The 17,061-nt window shown below is 35.6% G+C and overlaps 1 protein-coding gene across 1 annotated transcript in view; it reads left to right on the forward strand.

The window, feature by feature from the left end:
* The window catches only part of Exo84 (exocyst 84), a 78,009-nt gene that overhangs the window by 33,286 nt on the left and 27,662 nt on the right, over positions 1-17,061 (forward strand). Inside the window, exons 6-9 of the mRNA XM_069843305.1 lie at positions 1,323-1,461; positions 7,290-7,473; positions 9,646-9,790; positions 13,435-13,615. Of these exons, the coding sequence (XP_069699406.1) occupies positions 1,323-1,461; positions 7,290-7,473; positions 9,646-9,790; positions 13,435-13,615 (649 nt within the window). The remainder of the gene's footprint in view (positions 1-1,322; positions 1,462-7,289; positions 7,474-9,645; positions 9,791-13,434; positions 13,616-17,061) is intronic.

Here is a 17,061-nt window from a genome sequence, read left to right on the forward strand (position 1 = left end):
TTGGCTGGTCATGATAATATCTTTGAAAAATATTGGAGTGCAAGAGGTCAAATGACTTTATTGTCAAACGCCTGGCATTAGAAAACAACAACAACAACATTACCTACTACAAATTTATGAAAGCATGGGAGCTAGATCTATAAGTCACTTTATAATTTTCCGTCATTTATCTATAACAGACTTACTTCTGTTTGTATAGTAAATGACATATACAACCTACTGGCACTATAACCAGTTGTTAACACGTGTGTAATAGGGAGATTCGACCTTGTCTTTTCTACATTCCATTTAATCCTCCTTTCTCTCATGAGGACTTTCATTCCTTCTTCCCAAGTTTGTCGGGCTTTTCCTGTGGGTTTCTTTCCTTCTATTCTTGCTTGCCAGGCCATTTTAGGATACCTTTCATTATTAATTCTAGCTGCGTGTCTGAACCATCGCAATTTAGAAGATTCTATTATATCTCTAAGTGGAGTAGCCCCCTAAGCTTATTCTTATCATTTGCTTCCTTCTTCTCTCCCTTCTGGTTTTCTATTCTCCTCGTTCAAGTATCTCATTTCAGTGGCTTGAAGTCAGCTCCTATTTTTCGAGGTTATAGACCATAATTCAGGTACATATATTAATGTAGATACATAGACTATATAGTTTTATATACTGTTAATTTAGTTATGTTTGTAACTTCTTTTTTATATAGATATATAAAATTTCTATTTAGTACATAGAGTAGTCTTTATTCTGCTGAAATTCTGGTATTAATTTTCTCATCTATTCGTCATTCCGATTGATTACAGAACCTAGATATTTAAATTGTGTCACTTGTTCCAGAGTTTGATCTCCTATTTTAGTCATGAATTTTTTATTCTCTGCTGCTGATCATAGTTTTTGTTTTATTGACATTTATCTTCATGTTTCGTTTCTTCTCTTCTCTATTCCAGGTGCTGAGATTATGTTTGTCATATTGTATATTTTCATCTATTGTTTTTGCTAGTAAATCATATACGCGAATACTCCGTGCATATTTTTTCTGGAATTTAGCGAAGAAAAACTGGGGTGCGCGCATTATTTGAAATATGGTTAGTACCACTTCACCTCTTTTTTTTTTCTGTCTCCTAAAATTAGGATGTACGGATTATTTGATGGAGCATAGTATTCCCATATATATATATGGTATTTTGACATTTACAGTGTTAAATGCTATATATAGTAAGTGTACTTTAAAGACACATGTAATTGCGCATTTATTTTGTTGTGACTTTATGTTTCGTAGACTGTTGGTGTTGATGCTTAAACATTTAATAATTACATTTTGTTTCACATTTTCTCAGAAAGAATGGCTGGACAAATTTGAACAAGCAAAGAAAGCTCGTCTTGCTCAGGATCAGCAAAAGCGGGAATCAGCTAATCCAACTGAGCGCTCTCCTTCACGACCATCCAGATCTGAATCACTGGAATCACCAAGCAATCGTGAGTGTTTATTATTCATGATATTTTTGTCCTTCCTCTAGAGTTAGCTCAAGAAGCTTGTCAGTTGCTACATGTATGTGCTGAATGATGTTTTGGAGAGATAACAAGACTAGACACTTCCTATTGAAAGAGAGATAATAAGAGTTTGATAATAAATTATCATAAGGGAACTTGCCACAGCACTCTTCTTGTCCACCAGAAATTTTGCCTTAGTCTCGTGATTATTTGCTACGGAAAGCTGGTGCTCTACATAATATTTTAGCTAATGGATGATACATTATTGCTAGAAAGTTAGATGTACAGTGGCGGCATATGGAGTTGAATCATGAGGGGGCTGAATCGTAAATATTACAGTCATCATCTTCCTTTCATGTTGTAGCCGTGAAATAACTGTTATAGTCTGCCCTCCATTTCTTTCTAGAGCGATCTAATGAAAACAGTACATTATCAAATAGAAATATAGTGATAACCAGCGCCATAGGCAGGGGGGGATGAAGGGGGATCAATTTCTCCCCCCCTCTCCCGAAATCAGGAAGATGGAGAACGAAATGGAAATTAGTTCTTCACAATCTACATTTGGCTGTTCATTTATATCCTGAGTTTCATTTATACTAATAATAGTGGAGTTCACTCATTTCTGAGCAGTGATCTCGAATTTGAAGTCTTGAATCGTCACTAGCATAAAGTTACCAGATTTTTTTTTCACAATTTTCGTGGACATATATCGACATATGAAAAAGGACTACTTTTAATATTTAAGTTAGCTTGCCATTCATATATATTGTTTTTGCTCACTTTAAAGGAAAAAAATACTCATCCTATTTACATACTAAAAATATTCATTCTGCCTAACTACTACTTAAGCTACTGGTATTTTCAGAAAAGTGAATTTTTTAAGTAGATTTTCTCTCGATACCCAATTTTGCAGCAACTTCGTGAAGGATCATGTTGAAGTTGGTTAAGATAGCAAGCATGGCTCATACAGTTTCTAAACTCAGTCTGGATTTTTGGGATGTCCACATCAAATTCACTGAAGAAAAAACTCTCTCCACTGAAGCATTACTTCCAAAAAGAGACAGAGATAGTTCAATCAGTTTCTGGAGTTGTGAACAGGAAATAATTTTCTCAGAAAAAAGGATCAGCATTTTCTTCGTTTCACTTTGCTATTTCTCTGAAGTCACATATTTCTTCTGGTAAGAAATTTCATCAAATAAATTATTTCATCCAGGTCCAGTCCGTGTACATTTGAAGAAAAGTTATGGATTGTCTCTTCAAATTTTTCTCTTTCTGGAGAAGATCTCAGCAATATACATTCCACAGAGACCTACTTCATCTTGTGAATGAATACCCCAGGCACTGAGATATTCAACAGCATTTTCATAAAATTATATAACACTGAAGATCCAGGGTATCTGAGGACAAATTATTAAATTGAAGGAAATTTAGGGACGTACTTTGTTTGGGGACAAAAAGCAAAATTTGGGAACTGTCCCTGGGAAACCTGGATATCTGGTAACCTTCCTTTAGTGATGAGATTAGGAACACAATGTAAAGAAATCACTGCCCCTTGTTGATATCTATCTTCCAGTTCTGCATATTTTGGAAGCTTTAAAATAAAATCCTGATTTAAGCACATCATCAATATTTAGTCAACTATTATGTGCCATGAAAAAGAGTGAATTCATTGTTTCTCTGATTGTATGTAAAGAAATAATTTCTTTAACTTTGGCTTTAACAAGCAAAGCACTTTAGAAAGTCACTTGTGATCTCTCTCAGGCAACTGAGAATAATAAAAATATTTTTAAAATCTTAACTGACATGCGTGAAAATTCAGAAGAGACGTTCAAGAAGCTTTTCTTTTCAGAACTATCTTGTTTATCAAACGAATTTGTGATAAAATTAACCATGCAGTACCGGAATTTAAATACTTCTGTGGTACATAGCTGACCGGGATTTAAATACCATAATATGACATTTTAATGCATGCGTATGGCTACTAAAGTTGTTCTCTAATGGCAGCAATTTGGGATCATTTAATCCATTTTGCTTCTTGCTTCTTGTTTGTTGATATCTGCCCATTTTTTCCCTTGTAATTGTTGATTAATTTTATGGAGTATTTCTGCTTCTGATTTGGTTTTCATTTTGATGCCTAATGTGTGTGTACTCAAAACTTTGTTTTGTCTATGCAGTTTTGTGCCTTTTTTTGCTAATTCATCAGCAATTTCATTCCCATTTATGCCAACGTGTGATGGTATCCATTGGAAGTGTATTTTCTTTAAGTTTTCTAGTATTTTTGTTATTTTTCGAATTTCATTAATTTTATTTGTAAGGGGCAATTTGTTTGATGCTATAGTTTGTATTGTAGCTTTTGAGTCGACTAGTAAGACAGCATTGTAAAACATTTTCGGTCTACATATTAATTGCTCGAGGGCAAAAAGTATTGCTTCAATTTCTGCATCAAAATTTGATTTGTTTTCACCTATAGCTATATAGTGTGAAAAAAAGAGATGAGTGTACTTCAGCTCCGGGATTTGTTCCTCTATTTATTAATGAGCCATTTGTATAGATGTGTAGCCATTCTGATGATGAGAGTCTCTCTGTAATAGTGCACAACGTTATTTGTTTTAGTTCTTCTTTTGTATGTTTATCTTTCTTTACTGTTCCTATTAAAACGAGGTTAATGTTGTACGAGTGGTAGTCTAGTGGATTTTGTAGTGGTGCAGATGACTATTAAAGTCGACTTTCGGTTTTTTCAGTGATACAGATATTGCTGACTAAAGCTGACATAAGGAGTCAAAAAGTTAACAGCTCCTCATATTACTTCTCATCAAACACATAGATCGTGTATTGGAATTACATGTGAAAACAACAGAAGTCTATTTTAGAAGAAATATCTTTATTTCATTCCTAGATGATTTAAGAGGACAATTAAATGAAATATTTATTAAATATAGATCAATGATTTCATCATTATTTTCGATATTTCCAAAACAGTGTAGTGAACAGAAAGCAATTCGAGGAGTGTACAGGTACTGCTATTACTGAATTGTTTCCTATGTTCTTCAACAATGATGGACTGAAATCAGAATTTAAAATTGTCTGTGAAAATGTAAATGGAAAAAAAATTCCAAAAATTGATTGGCCAGAGTGTGTGCTTACAGTGTTATCTCAACTGAATAATTAATTATTTTCGCAATTGCATGTGAGACGAAAGATTGTTGTCTCGCTTTGATGTCTGTTCATAGGAGCACTGCAATCAAACTTGAAGAAGTGATAGAAAAATTTATCTATGTTACTCCTCATAGACTTATAATATGAACTATGCTAATGTAGTCAATTGTGTCTTTTTTTTATATACTGTATTGGAAAAGTGCATAACACTACATAACATCATTGTGTCATCCTCTCCCGAAAAATAATTCTGGCTACGGCTGTGGTGATAACATGCACTTACCTTACTTACAAGAATGCAGATACAAGTGAGATGAAATAAACAGGAAAAAGCTTGGGAAGACAGAGACGAATGGAGGCATATTTGGAATTGACCTTCCAAAAGGAGGACATGATAAGTTGATGATGATAATGATGATGATGATTATGATGACTTGATTTGGAATCCCATGCAATGATTCTTCTCATATAACTTGTCAGTAGCACGTTTGAATTCAGGAATTGCCATTAACGTTGTCTTCTCTATTGACAACATACAACATTCAGTCTGTCTTTCACCATATGATTCTTTAAGTACGAGTATGTCGTTATTAATTTTAAGATAGCAGAGCACCTCTAAAGTTCGTAAGTCGTCACTGGCAATGAAACTACAGTAGAATTCCGCCAGTCTGAACTAATTGGGACTGGGGCCTGTTCAGATTATCGAAATTTCAGATTGAGCAGGGGATAGGAATCCAAGCAGGGAAACTATGCCTTATCTCTTGACTGTTTATCACAATAATATAGAAAATAAAGATTAATTTATTCACTAGTGATAAATTAAGTTGTACTGTACCCATACATTGTACATTTCTATATACTGTAACATTAAATTGAGTTTCAGTCCAAATACTTTTTTCTTCTTCTTCTTCTCTCTCTCTCTATTTATTTATTTGTTTGTTTGTTTATTCACGGATTATCTGGAATTTCAGATTATCAGGATTAGTACTAATAGGATTCTACTGCAATATTAATTTATTTTGTGAATATCACAATTTGTATCGAATGCTATTTTGTATAAGAAAGGGAAATTTCGACATTGAGAAAGGGAAATACCTTGCAATCTGTTTTTCGACTCCTAGGGATTGTTTTCTGATCGACTCCAGATCACAAATTGTCATTCACTTTTCTTTTCGTAAAAATAAAAATTCCATAAAAATTTAACGAAAAAATAATTTGTTGGTCGATTCATACATTTAGCATACTACCTGAGGGTCGAATTGTACATTATACATGATACGAATATAAAGTAAATACGAATGGTTGGCAATGCTGATTCAATTACTAGTCCAGTCAGAGGCTCCGGTTTTAAAGCTTTCCAGCAATAATCAATAGTAGAAATAGGAGCGTTTTAATTTCAGCCCTGTCTGCTTGTTACTGCTGGGGTGTGGAGGGAAGGGGGATTACGACTTGTCACGGCAAAATTACTTAGCAACACTCTAAGGACTGCATCTTTCGAGCCCATGATTACATCAACAAGTAGTAGGCAGTTCGCAACTGGTGAAAATATTCTGATTCATTAGTAACGTAACTAAATTTATTGGGCAAAGTGAAATAAAGAAAGGTTTTAAATTTATTTTCAGAGGTGCAGTGTCCTGCAGCCCTACCCCTGTAGCCACTCCTGTGAATATAATCACGATGAGAATAATACAATGAGGTTATACTTCTCATAAGTGAATATTTCAGCTATGTATTCATCGAAATTAAAACTGACTTTCGAAATCAATTAGAATGATGGACTTCTTTTTGGGCCATTTAAATTCTGCGAAAATCAATTAGAATTATGGACTTCTTTTTGGGCCATTTAAATTCTGTGACCTTACAAGACGTTTATTTGAATAGTAGACAGTTGATGAGTGCAAGGAACAACTGACTAATAATTTTGCATGGGTTAGGGTTCTTTTACGTCCTGTAAATCTGTGACACAGGAACTCCTGCCTTTACTTTCACTCCGAAGTAGATCATGCTAATCACGCATTAAAATTCGAGATCTTGAAGAGCATTAAACATTTGACAAGAAATTTAAGGAAATCCCAGTGATTGTGTGAAACGACTGTACTTGAATTGAAGTAATAAAATACAACATGTGTTTTTTTAATACTGCAATATATTTTATTTCATATTCATGTATATACATAACCCATATTTCCATGACTATTGTGTGGAAAACTTCAAGATATATTAAATGGAGAATGAAACAGACAGACCACATGGAAAACCATGAGGGTTGAAATTTATCTTACACTTCTGTTTCTATAGTACCACAAGGGGTGTCAGAGTAAACATTTCATGCCAAAACATTACAGTTTTTCTTTCTTTTATCTCGAACATGAACGTTTCACGTCAAAATCAGCCTTACTATTCCTCCCTTTAGTGTGTTGTTATGTCATCATTTTCGTTGTTGGCGAAATTCTTACTGGTGGAAATGTATACTGTAAAATATATCCTACAATTGATGTTGTGGTTGCAAAACATATGCATTTTTGTAAAGTTCCTGTAAAAGGAAAGTTTAACCCTTTATTACATAAGGGCATAGGAATAATAGTAAACATTTTGTTCAGAATTTCTTCCTTGAATTGTTAATCTTCATATTTTGGTAACATAAATTCTCTTTGCAGCATTTGAAGATGCAGATGATTCCAGTGCAGAACCTGAATTACCAGAATGGTTGATGGAGGTGCCAGAAGATCTGGATGTCTGCATTGCACAGCGCCATTTCGAGGAAGCTTATAATCTTTTGGAGAGAGCAAGAGAATTCCTTGACAAAAATACTGCTACTGATCCTGTCATTACAGATATTAGGTCTTTAAATACAGTACTGATTGTTATACATAATAAGGTGGTGGGTCCACATTTCACTCCTAATGAATGATGATGATTATGGAGAATTGCTGGGGATGTCACTGGAGAAAATCCCTGTACCCAAACTTGCCCAGTAAAGGTTATAAATTCAGGTAGAACGAAATTTAAACCCAGACCTCCTGCTTATGGACTCAACTCACTAGCACCATGCCACCGTGAATAAAGCAAATCTTTTATAAGACAAGAGTTTTAATGTAGAATTTCGTATTAGAAAATAATATATATGTATATAATATTACAACATACCAAAATGAATCAGTTAATAACTAAAAGCGAGAGATGTTATTCAGGGGTATTACTTAACATTGTAAGAAGGATGACAAATGGAATTGTGCTAGTAAGCATAGATGATCTGTTATTCATAATTTATTACGTATTAATTAATCCAGTTTCGTAAAAAAATCAGTCACTCAGAAAGACTTATGGAGTATTGGGAAAAGCAAAGTTAACTTTGAAATTTTATTATATCACTTCATGGAGCAGTCTTAAAAATAATAACTTCTCTACAAGCCATTAGTAAATTTTATGTATAAACTATGGTAAATTCTTACCCTCTGCGGTGGCTGAATGGTCAGACCTTCAGACTGTCATGCAGGTGGTCCGGGTTCGATTCCCGGTCAGGTCTGGGATTTTTTAATTGAAAAAATTCATAGTGACACTTGTGGCGGACTAAGTCGCAGTTGGGGTTTTTGCAGGGATTCTCCTGTTTTTCCCCAAATAAGGCATTTACATCATTCTGTCACCATTTCTCCATTTCGTTATCATTCCATAGCATTTCCCGAATGATTGCTGGTGACGCATGGAGGGTGTTGGCCTAGGGATGAGTGGGGTTGCTTGCTCGAAACCTGGGCACACAGCACCTGGGATTGGACCCAGGATATTCCAGTCCATAACCACTTTCTCTGCTAACTGAATCTTTTCTTATGCTTTTTTTATTATCACGGAGGAAGGCCTGAAGGTTTATTTTGAGCCTTATCTAATGTTTCAATAGCATATTAATATCTTGATTACACACTTTTAACACTTTACATCACTTGAGAATAACGACTTTCTAGTGTTAAATTGAAAACTAAGTGGTAAATTTAACACTAGAAAGTTGTTATTATAACTAAATTCTTAAGTACTATATTAATTGATACAACATAGATGTGTTGCTTCCTAGTTGAAACTGGAAGTCATGGTGGAAGATGTAATGGTAATAATGCAGATAAGTCATTATAATGTTTTGAGTAGTATATTAACTGATACAATACAGATGTGTTGCTTCCTACTTGAAACTGGAAGTTGTGGTGAAAGATGTATAGTCCCGTCGCTGTTATTTCCAGCAGCCAATCACGTTGCAGGTCAGCTACATTTAAACGTGTGCATCTTGTGATTCGCTCCTGATAACGTTATGCATTTCCTAAGGCTCGATAAATACTTAATATAATAGCCCACCATTTTGGCTCTTTCGTTGGCATTCACAGAAAACACACGAGGACATTATTTGCCACTCAATTATTTGCTCAATTACAGTGCGTTTGATTTATTATCATAGGAGCCACGACATGATAATGTTTAACAGTGTGGAAAATAGATTTCTCGTCTGGTAGCTCGGCAACGAAAGAACAAAAATGGCGAACAATACTACGTACCTAGACTTTATAGAGTCTTCACTTCTTAAGGCGTAAGCAAAGAGAAGGAGTCACACCAGGAATAACAGCGTTGCAACTATAATGATAGTAATGCAGAGCAATGTTTTGAGTAGTATATTAACTGATGCAATATAAATGTGTTGCTTCCTAGTTGAAATTTGAAGTTGTGATGAGAGATATAATGGTTCCAGATGTCATGAAAAATAAATATTTGATTTTTGCATTTGTGATGCTATAATTGGACATTTATTAAAAAAATCAGCCCTGCATTGGAATTTTCTTTATTCAAATGCATGAGGATATTGAAAAAGTAATTTTTATTATTTTGCATGATAGAAAATTTCAGAGATTTTTCTTAAAAACAGAAAATCTAATCAGATTTCTTGAACTCCAGTAATGCAGACATTAAATCTACGCTAAACAATGAATTATGAAAATGTGAAATCAGTTAGACTGACTTCCAGTTGCTTTATTGTAGGCGTAAAGTGGAGACTCGAGCAAAAGCTCTCACTGAGGTTCTGATGAAGGAACTAGAGGTTTCTCCAGATAAGTCACTTCAAGGGGGCCTTCGTGCTGCAAGGAGAGCTGTTCGTCTGCTGAACCAACTTGGCCGTTCAACACAGGTGTGTAACTCTCAAGTAGTATTCATGAGGCTTACTTTATTTCTGTGTTTAGAATTCAGTGCTTTTAGCTGTTCAGGATTGTCAACTGAGAGGTACAATGACTTTACAAGGCTTTGCAAAATTGTCATATTAAAACGAAAGAATGTTACATTAATACATAGGTTGATTTTTTAGTTCTGGCAACTATTTTTTTCTCGATACATAGCATACTTACATGGTTCTAAGTTTTACAAGCCTTCGATGTAGTCACCAGCATTGCATACAACATGTTCCCAGCTATGTGGAAGCCGTTGGATCCCATTGGCACTGCCTAATTTGTTGATGATGCAAATAGAGCGGTCGGTTGCCTGTAAAACATCTTCAACTGTTTGGAAGCGAATCCCGTGAAGTGGATCCTTCATCTTAGGGATTGCAGTCTATACAAAAATAGAAAGATATTGACAGTTCTCTCTCGCACATGCGGAAAGGGAGCGACATTGTGAAGTTGTGTGGTAGTGCAGTGCAGCTTTATGCGCTGCCTATTTGCTGTGTCGGAACTAAGCAGCTGACACGAAATCATAAACTCATAAATTTGTATCATATGGTAGTCTATAACCAGACGAATATTATAATAATAATAATAATAATAATAATAATAATAATAATAATAATAAACTTATGAATGAATGCGAATATGGTACATAGTGTGTAAGCGATAATTTCTCTCCATTAATACCTTACGACCATTGATTTTTTTGTTCTCGAAACCTAAATTCTTTAAGACAATGTGGAGAGAAGAAACACTGCCATGGAAAAAATCCGCATCTCAAAGCGAAGTTAGGATACTTCTCCCGTCAGTAATATAAATATAGCGTACATGCTGTCGGATTACATCCTCCTGAAAGGCATCTAAATTTGTCACCTGCTTTTCCACTTTCCTTTTCTTTCAAGTTGGGAAGGTCCATCCTCTTGCTCATTCAATTTAAATTTCTCCTTTCCTATTTTAACGATGGTGTTCTTTCCTATTTTGGCAGCCTCTGCAATACTATTTACCACCTGTTGTACAGGAATAAGAGGCCCACCATTGTCTCTTCTTTCTGGAAATAGTCCCGCACATTACAAACAATTTCTCTCGCCTGACTTGTAAGAGGAGCACTTTTTCCGTTACTTCTAGACCTCTTGCTGTCCCTTGTAGCACTCTTTCTCCCTCTGAGCCCGTTGTTCATTTTGTGCTGCTAACTGCAGGAGTGATGCCTTGCGACATTGTATAAGTGAAACACACGGAGACTATAAATCGCGTTACAAATACACTCACAACTAAATTAAATTTAAAACTAAACTCAAACTAATTCAACTATTTTATTGTGTATTGCTTATCATTTTAACTGTGTATTGTTAATATTGTATATACCACTGCCACCGGGTGCTTGCCCACTTGCAGTGTAAATAAATACATACATACAACCTTCATCAACAACAAAATATCTAAGAAAACAACAGCCATGACAGAACGCCAATACTTGCTGTAACACAGTAACGAAGATCAACACTTCCGAACCAAGCACGTGCTCGCTGTGAAACAGTCGCCAATGTCGGCCTGTTGTCATGGTCTCTAATTGGCTAGTTTGAGCGGTTGCCATGGTGATGCTTAGAAGCTGCTGAACTGTCGATACCTTTCTAGTTTTGTATAGACCATAGTTCGAAGTCGCAGGGACTTAAATCTGGAGAATATGGCAGGTGATAGAGCACTTCCCAGCCCCAGCGATTGAACAATTCAGACACAACTCCTGCTGTATGCGCCCTCGCATTATCATGCAGAACAATGAGTGGGTTATCCATAAAGTATCGCAGTTTTCTTCTCAGAGCTGCTTGCAGATTGTTTCGCAAAAACGAACAATAGTACTTCATATTAACATTCTGCCTTGGGGGAATGGTATGCTTTAAGATCACACCATCCCCATCATAGGCAAAAATCAACATAGCCTTTACATTGGTGGGAGTCTGCCAAACTGTTGTTTTTCGTGATTACTCCGATTGGTGTTTCAACTGAGGTTCATAAAATCTGGCCCAGGTCTCATCAATTGTAATGATATGCCATAAGAAAACCTCTCCTTCACGCTCATAGCACTGCAAGAGAGTATGAGAAGTGTCAGATCGCTGCCATTTCTGCATGTAAATCATGCGGAACACATTTTGAGGCAATTTTCCGCATATTCAGGGGTCCATCATGATGTGAAGCACAGTCGAAGGTGCCAATCCTGTATCTTGCACTAACTCACGAATTGTTAAGTTTCGATCCTACTCCACTAATGCAGACACAGTCTGTACATGTTCGTCACTTACTGCTTGGTGACCAGATCGAGGCGTGTCCAGCACACTTTTGCATCTTTGTCTGAAAGCTGTAATCCACCTTGCTACTGTTTGGTAAGGTAACGCAGCCACACCGCAAGCCTCTTGCAGTCCTTGATGACACTGTCTTGCCGTGCGACCTGTAGCACATTGAATTTTTAACCAAGTTCTGTTCCTGCTTCGAAAACATTGTAACTATATTCTCCGACCAGTTGCTCACAACTGTTCGTCTTATTGTTGTCACTGTGAACGGACATGAGGGTGGAGGGCGAGTTCATTAGCTCTGAGGGAGGGGAGGCATGTAAGCAACCTGTGGTATAAACGATATTGCCTGGCTCCTTTGCACGTCATCACTGCAGCATAATTGCCACTACTAAAAAGTAACCCATGTAGTTGTTGTCTTTACTCAGTTTTATTTGTCATATTTCAATTAGATAAGAACGAATCTTCTAATTTTTTCTAGATCATCTCAGTTATATGTTTCTTTCTGGTTTAAAATGTATTATTGTTTTTCAGAACCTTTCATCGTCCATTCCTTGGACATGCTCACATCAATGTTACTTTTGTTCATCCAGTTATACAAGTTAAAAGTATTCAGTTGTTCCCACATGAAGAGATTAGGACTTCCATATCAGATAATTCAATCTATTTTTTCATGGACTAGTTTTCACATCTGTAACTGGGTACATGGACTGAAACAGTTACAGAACTCAAATTTCCCTCCAAATCTTGCGTCTTAGACTAAATGGGAAAAGAACTCCTCGACAACCAAGGCAATGCTGGAGAGACTGATTGAACCCTGGAAACAGAACAGACCAGAAGTTGATGATAATCATGATGTGACGATGATGATGACAATGATGATGATGAGGACGACGACGACGATGATGACGACGTGGTTGTTGTTGCCACTGACATTATCTTCAATTCATATGTGACTCTTTGTAGTCGATTTTCGTTGTTAGATTTATCTCATCATGTGCGGAGAAATGAATTTCTTATTGTGTACTGTGTTTTTATATCTTGAAATTGAAGTTGAATCGAACATCTGTGATATTGTGCATTTAGAAACAAAAAAGTAATGCCTTTTTTTTATTACATCTTTATTTTTGTTTGTCTCTTTAATAATGCTATCTGATATCTTAATTACTTTTCTTAATAAAAACGAAAATTTAAGTAAAAATATATTGAACAGATTAATTAAATTAATTAATTAATTAACAGATATTAATTTGCTAAGAAAAGTTTTAGCTTTCAGAACTATTGAAAGTAAGTAATGAATTCGTGAGATGTCTTAATCGTATTTGTCTTTACAGGCTTGTGACTTGTTCCTGAAACTCTGCAGCTGCATCCTCAAGACACAGCTAAAGCGTGTCAAGAGAGAGGGTGCTACTGTTCTGTATGTGCGACAAGTTGGGGGAATTTTCTTCTCCAATCTCACAGACATGGCTCGGGAGTTTCTGCGGGCATTTCCTAATTCTCCCAGTTGTGCTTCAGGTAGTAGATCTTTTATTCTCTGTACATTTTCTTTTTTTCGCATCTCACACCATACTTCTGCATGTTAAGTTATTTAAGTCAAATTCTGTTCAAAAGTAAAGCCACTATACATGATAAACTTCTTAATTTCTTGGTTCCCAACTATGCACCTCGACACTACATGCAATAGTTTATGATATTACATAAATATATTTCATTATGGTACATAAAGATTTCTTTTTTTTTTTTTTGCAATGCCAGGGTTCTTAATTGCTATTATTCTTTCCAACTCTATGAGCATGCTTCGTAGATGTTGCTAGTGCCGAGTTACATAGAGCATTTAGTTCGTCACAGACTATCCAGAGTGAGAGGCAGTGGGTCTGCATTACACTCATAATGAATGATGATAATGGAGATTGTTGGAATGTCACAGGGGAACTGGAATATCCACAGAAAACACCTGCATTGCATGGAGCATGGGCTTGCTGAATACAGGTTATGAATTCAGGATACACTGACAGGAATTGAATCTGAGCCTCCTAGCTTAAAAGCCCAGCATTCTAGTACTGAATCGCTGTGTATTTATTTGTAATTGTTACTGTTAGGACAAATATATTTAGTTGTCAGGACGTAACTATGTAATAAATGGAACTGCGAGTTGCTTCTTTTGGCATTGGAGCACTGTTACAAAATGCTCTCAGTAACTTCATGAATTTAAATGTTATGGAGTAGCTAAGGGGCGTAATTGCTGAGGTTTCTGTAAACGTAGTAGGAAATATTGTACTGCGTCGAATTTCATTGCCATCCTTATTTACTTTCTCATACAAAGCATAAAGAGGAAGTATTGTTATACGATTTTTGATGTGCAGTCTACATATAGTAATTTATTCTTATCTTTTTCACAGATTTTGTTCATATTCAGTAAATGTTCAGTCATTTAACTGGAAATGATGCACATTGAAATATATTCACTGTTACCAAAAATTCTGTCTTCTCAAGATGATGTGTACTTTCTCATACATTTTACACATTTCACAATAATAAAATTATTTCTGTTTGCAATTTTTTTTTTTTTTTTAATTATCATTTGAAAGACATGTATAAATTTAATTGTTCATTTGTTTACCTAATAAAAAGAAACCTTTGTTCTTTACATTGCATATGAAAGATATTTTTAATATTAAAAACTGTAAACTACCTAACTTCGTTTATAAATTGTACACTTGAGTAGATGTAATAAGTTTTGCAGGAATTTAAATGAAATAATAATTCTATATTGTAATCACGTCAAATATCGGCATGGCGCGTCCTCAGGTTGCGGATAGAGGAGACGGCCTCCAGATATGGAGGGTAGCTGCGAATATATTGAATAAGCAGTCGTGGACAGCCAATAAGGGGTGGTCCTCCAGCTTGGGGGTTGGGCGAAGGGCTAACAACCCTTCACCGTAAAAAACAGCTTGTTACGAATTCCTACAGTAAGCCTCGGAATAGGACTGATTCTCTGGCACGACCACAGCAGAGGAATAAGGTTTTGAGATTTGGCACTTGGAACGTAACTAGTCTTTATAGAACAGGAGGGGTAACATTAGTAGCAAAAGAACTAGCTAGATATAGAATAGACTTTGTGGGAGTACAAGAGGTTAGGTTAGATGGGAATGGCATATCACAAATAGGAGATTACTTGTTGTATTATGGGGAAGGAAACAATAATCACCAATTAGGAACAGGATTCTTTGTACATAAAAGAATAAAATCAGCAGTAAAAAAGGTCGAATTTATCAGTGACAGGTTATCATATTTAGTACTTAAGGGTAGATGGTGCGACATCATAGTTATAAATGCTCACGCCCCTACAGAAGAGAAAGACGACTATATAAAGGATAGCTTCTATGACGAATTGGAACATACTTTTGATCAGTTCCCTAGGTATCACATGAAAATTTTATTGGGGGATTTCAACGCTAAAGTAGGACGGGAGGATATTTTTAGACCAACTATTGGAAAAGAGAGCCTACACGCAATTAGTAGTGACAATGGAGTTAGATTAGTCAACTTTGCCACATCGAAAAATTTAATTGTCAAAAGTACAACATTCTCCCATAAGGATATACATAAATATACTTGGACTTCTCCAGATGGATTGACACACAACCAAATAGATCACATCTTGATAGATAAACGGAGACATACTAGTATAGTAGATATTCGAACTTTCAGGGGTGCAGACTGTAATTCTGACCATTATTTGGTGATTGGAGAATTAAGAGAAAGATTATCAGTAGCCAAGCGAGTAGAGCAACAAGTTAATATTACTAAATTCAATATTTTGAAATTAAAGGACGAGGAAGCTAAGCAAAATTATCAGGTCGAAATTTCGAGTAGGTTTGCCACTTTAGAAAGTTCCGACGAAGTTGAGAAAGAATTAGATGTTAATAGCGTGTGGGAAAATATCAGAGATAGTATCAAAATTGCAGCTGAGCAGAGCATAGGTTATTATGAAACTAAGAAAAAGAAACCGTGTTTTGATGAAGATTGTTGCATGGTAGTAGAAAGAAGGAAACAGACAAAATTGAAATTCTTACAGGATCCAGTTGAGGAGAAGAGAGATAATTATTTCAATGAAAGACGGGAAGCAAGTCGTACAATTAGGAATAAAAAGAGAGGTTACTTGAAGGAAAAACTGAATGAGGTAGAAACAAATAGTAAGAATAAAAACATTCGAGATTTATATAAGGGTATAAAGGAATTTAAGAACGGATATCAGTCAAGGGTAAACGTGATCAAGGATGAGAATGGTGACTTGCTTGCAGACTCTCCATCAATCCTAAACAGATGGAAAAACTATTTTGCGCAACTACTAAGTGTACATAGGCCAAATAGAAATGATCGGGACGATATTGAAATACAAACTGCTGAGCCATTTATACCCGAACCCACGCTTTCAGAAGTCGAAATTGCGATAGAAAATCTGAAAAAGTACAAGTCTCCAGGTATCGATCAAATTCCAGCAGAATTAATACAAGAGGGTGGAAGTGCATTATATAGCGAAATTCATAAACTTGTACTTGCTATTTGGGAAAAGGAAATTGTACCAGAACAATGGAAGGAGTCCATAATTGTACCTATTTTTAAAAAGGGGGACAAAACCAACTGTGGTAACTTTCGAGGAATATCACTTTTGTTGACGTCGTACAAAATTTTGTCCAATATTCTTTTGAGGAGATTAACTCCGTACGTAGATGAAATTATTGGGGATCATCAGTGCGGTTTTCGGCGTAATAGATCGACTATTGATCAGATTTTTTGTATTCGGCAGATAATGGAGAAAAAATGGGAGTATAAGGGTACAGTACATCAGTTATTCATAGATTTCAAAAAGGCATATGACTCGGTTAAGAGGGAAGTATTATATGATATTCTTATTGAATTTGGTATTCCCAAGAAACTAGTTCGATTAATTAAAATGT

The sequence above is a fragment of the Periplaneta americana genome, chromosome 13 (genome assembly GCF_040183065.1).
Source record: "Periplaneta americana isolate PAMFEO1 chromosome 13, P.americana_PAMFEO1_priV1, whole genome shotgun sequence".
NCBI classification, from domain to species: domain Eukaryota; kingdom Metazoa; phylum Arthropoda; class Insecta; order Blattodea; family Blattidae; genus Periplaneta; species Periplaneta americana.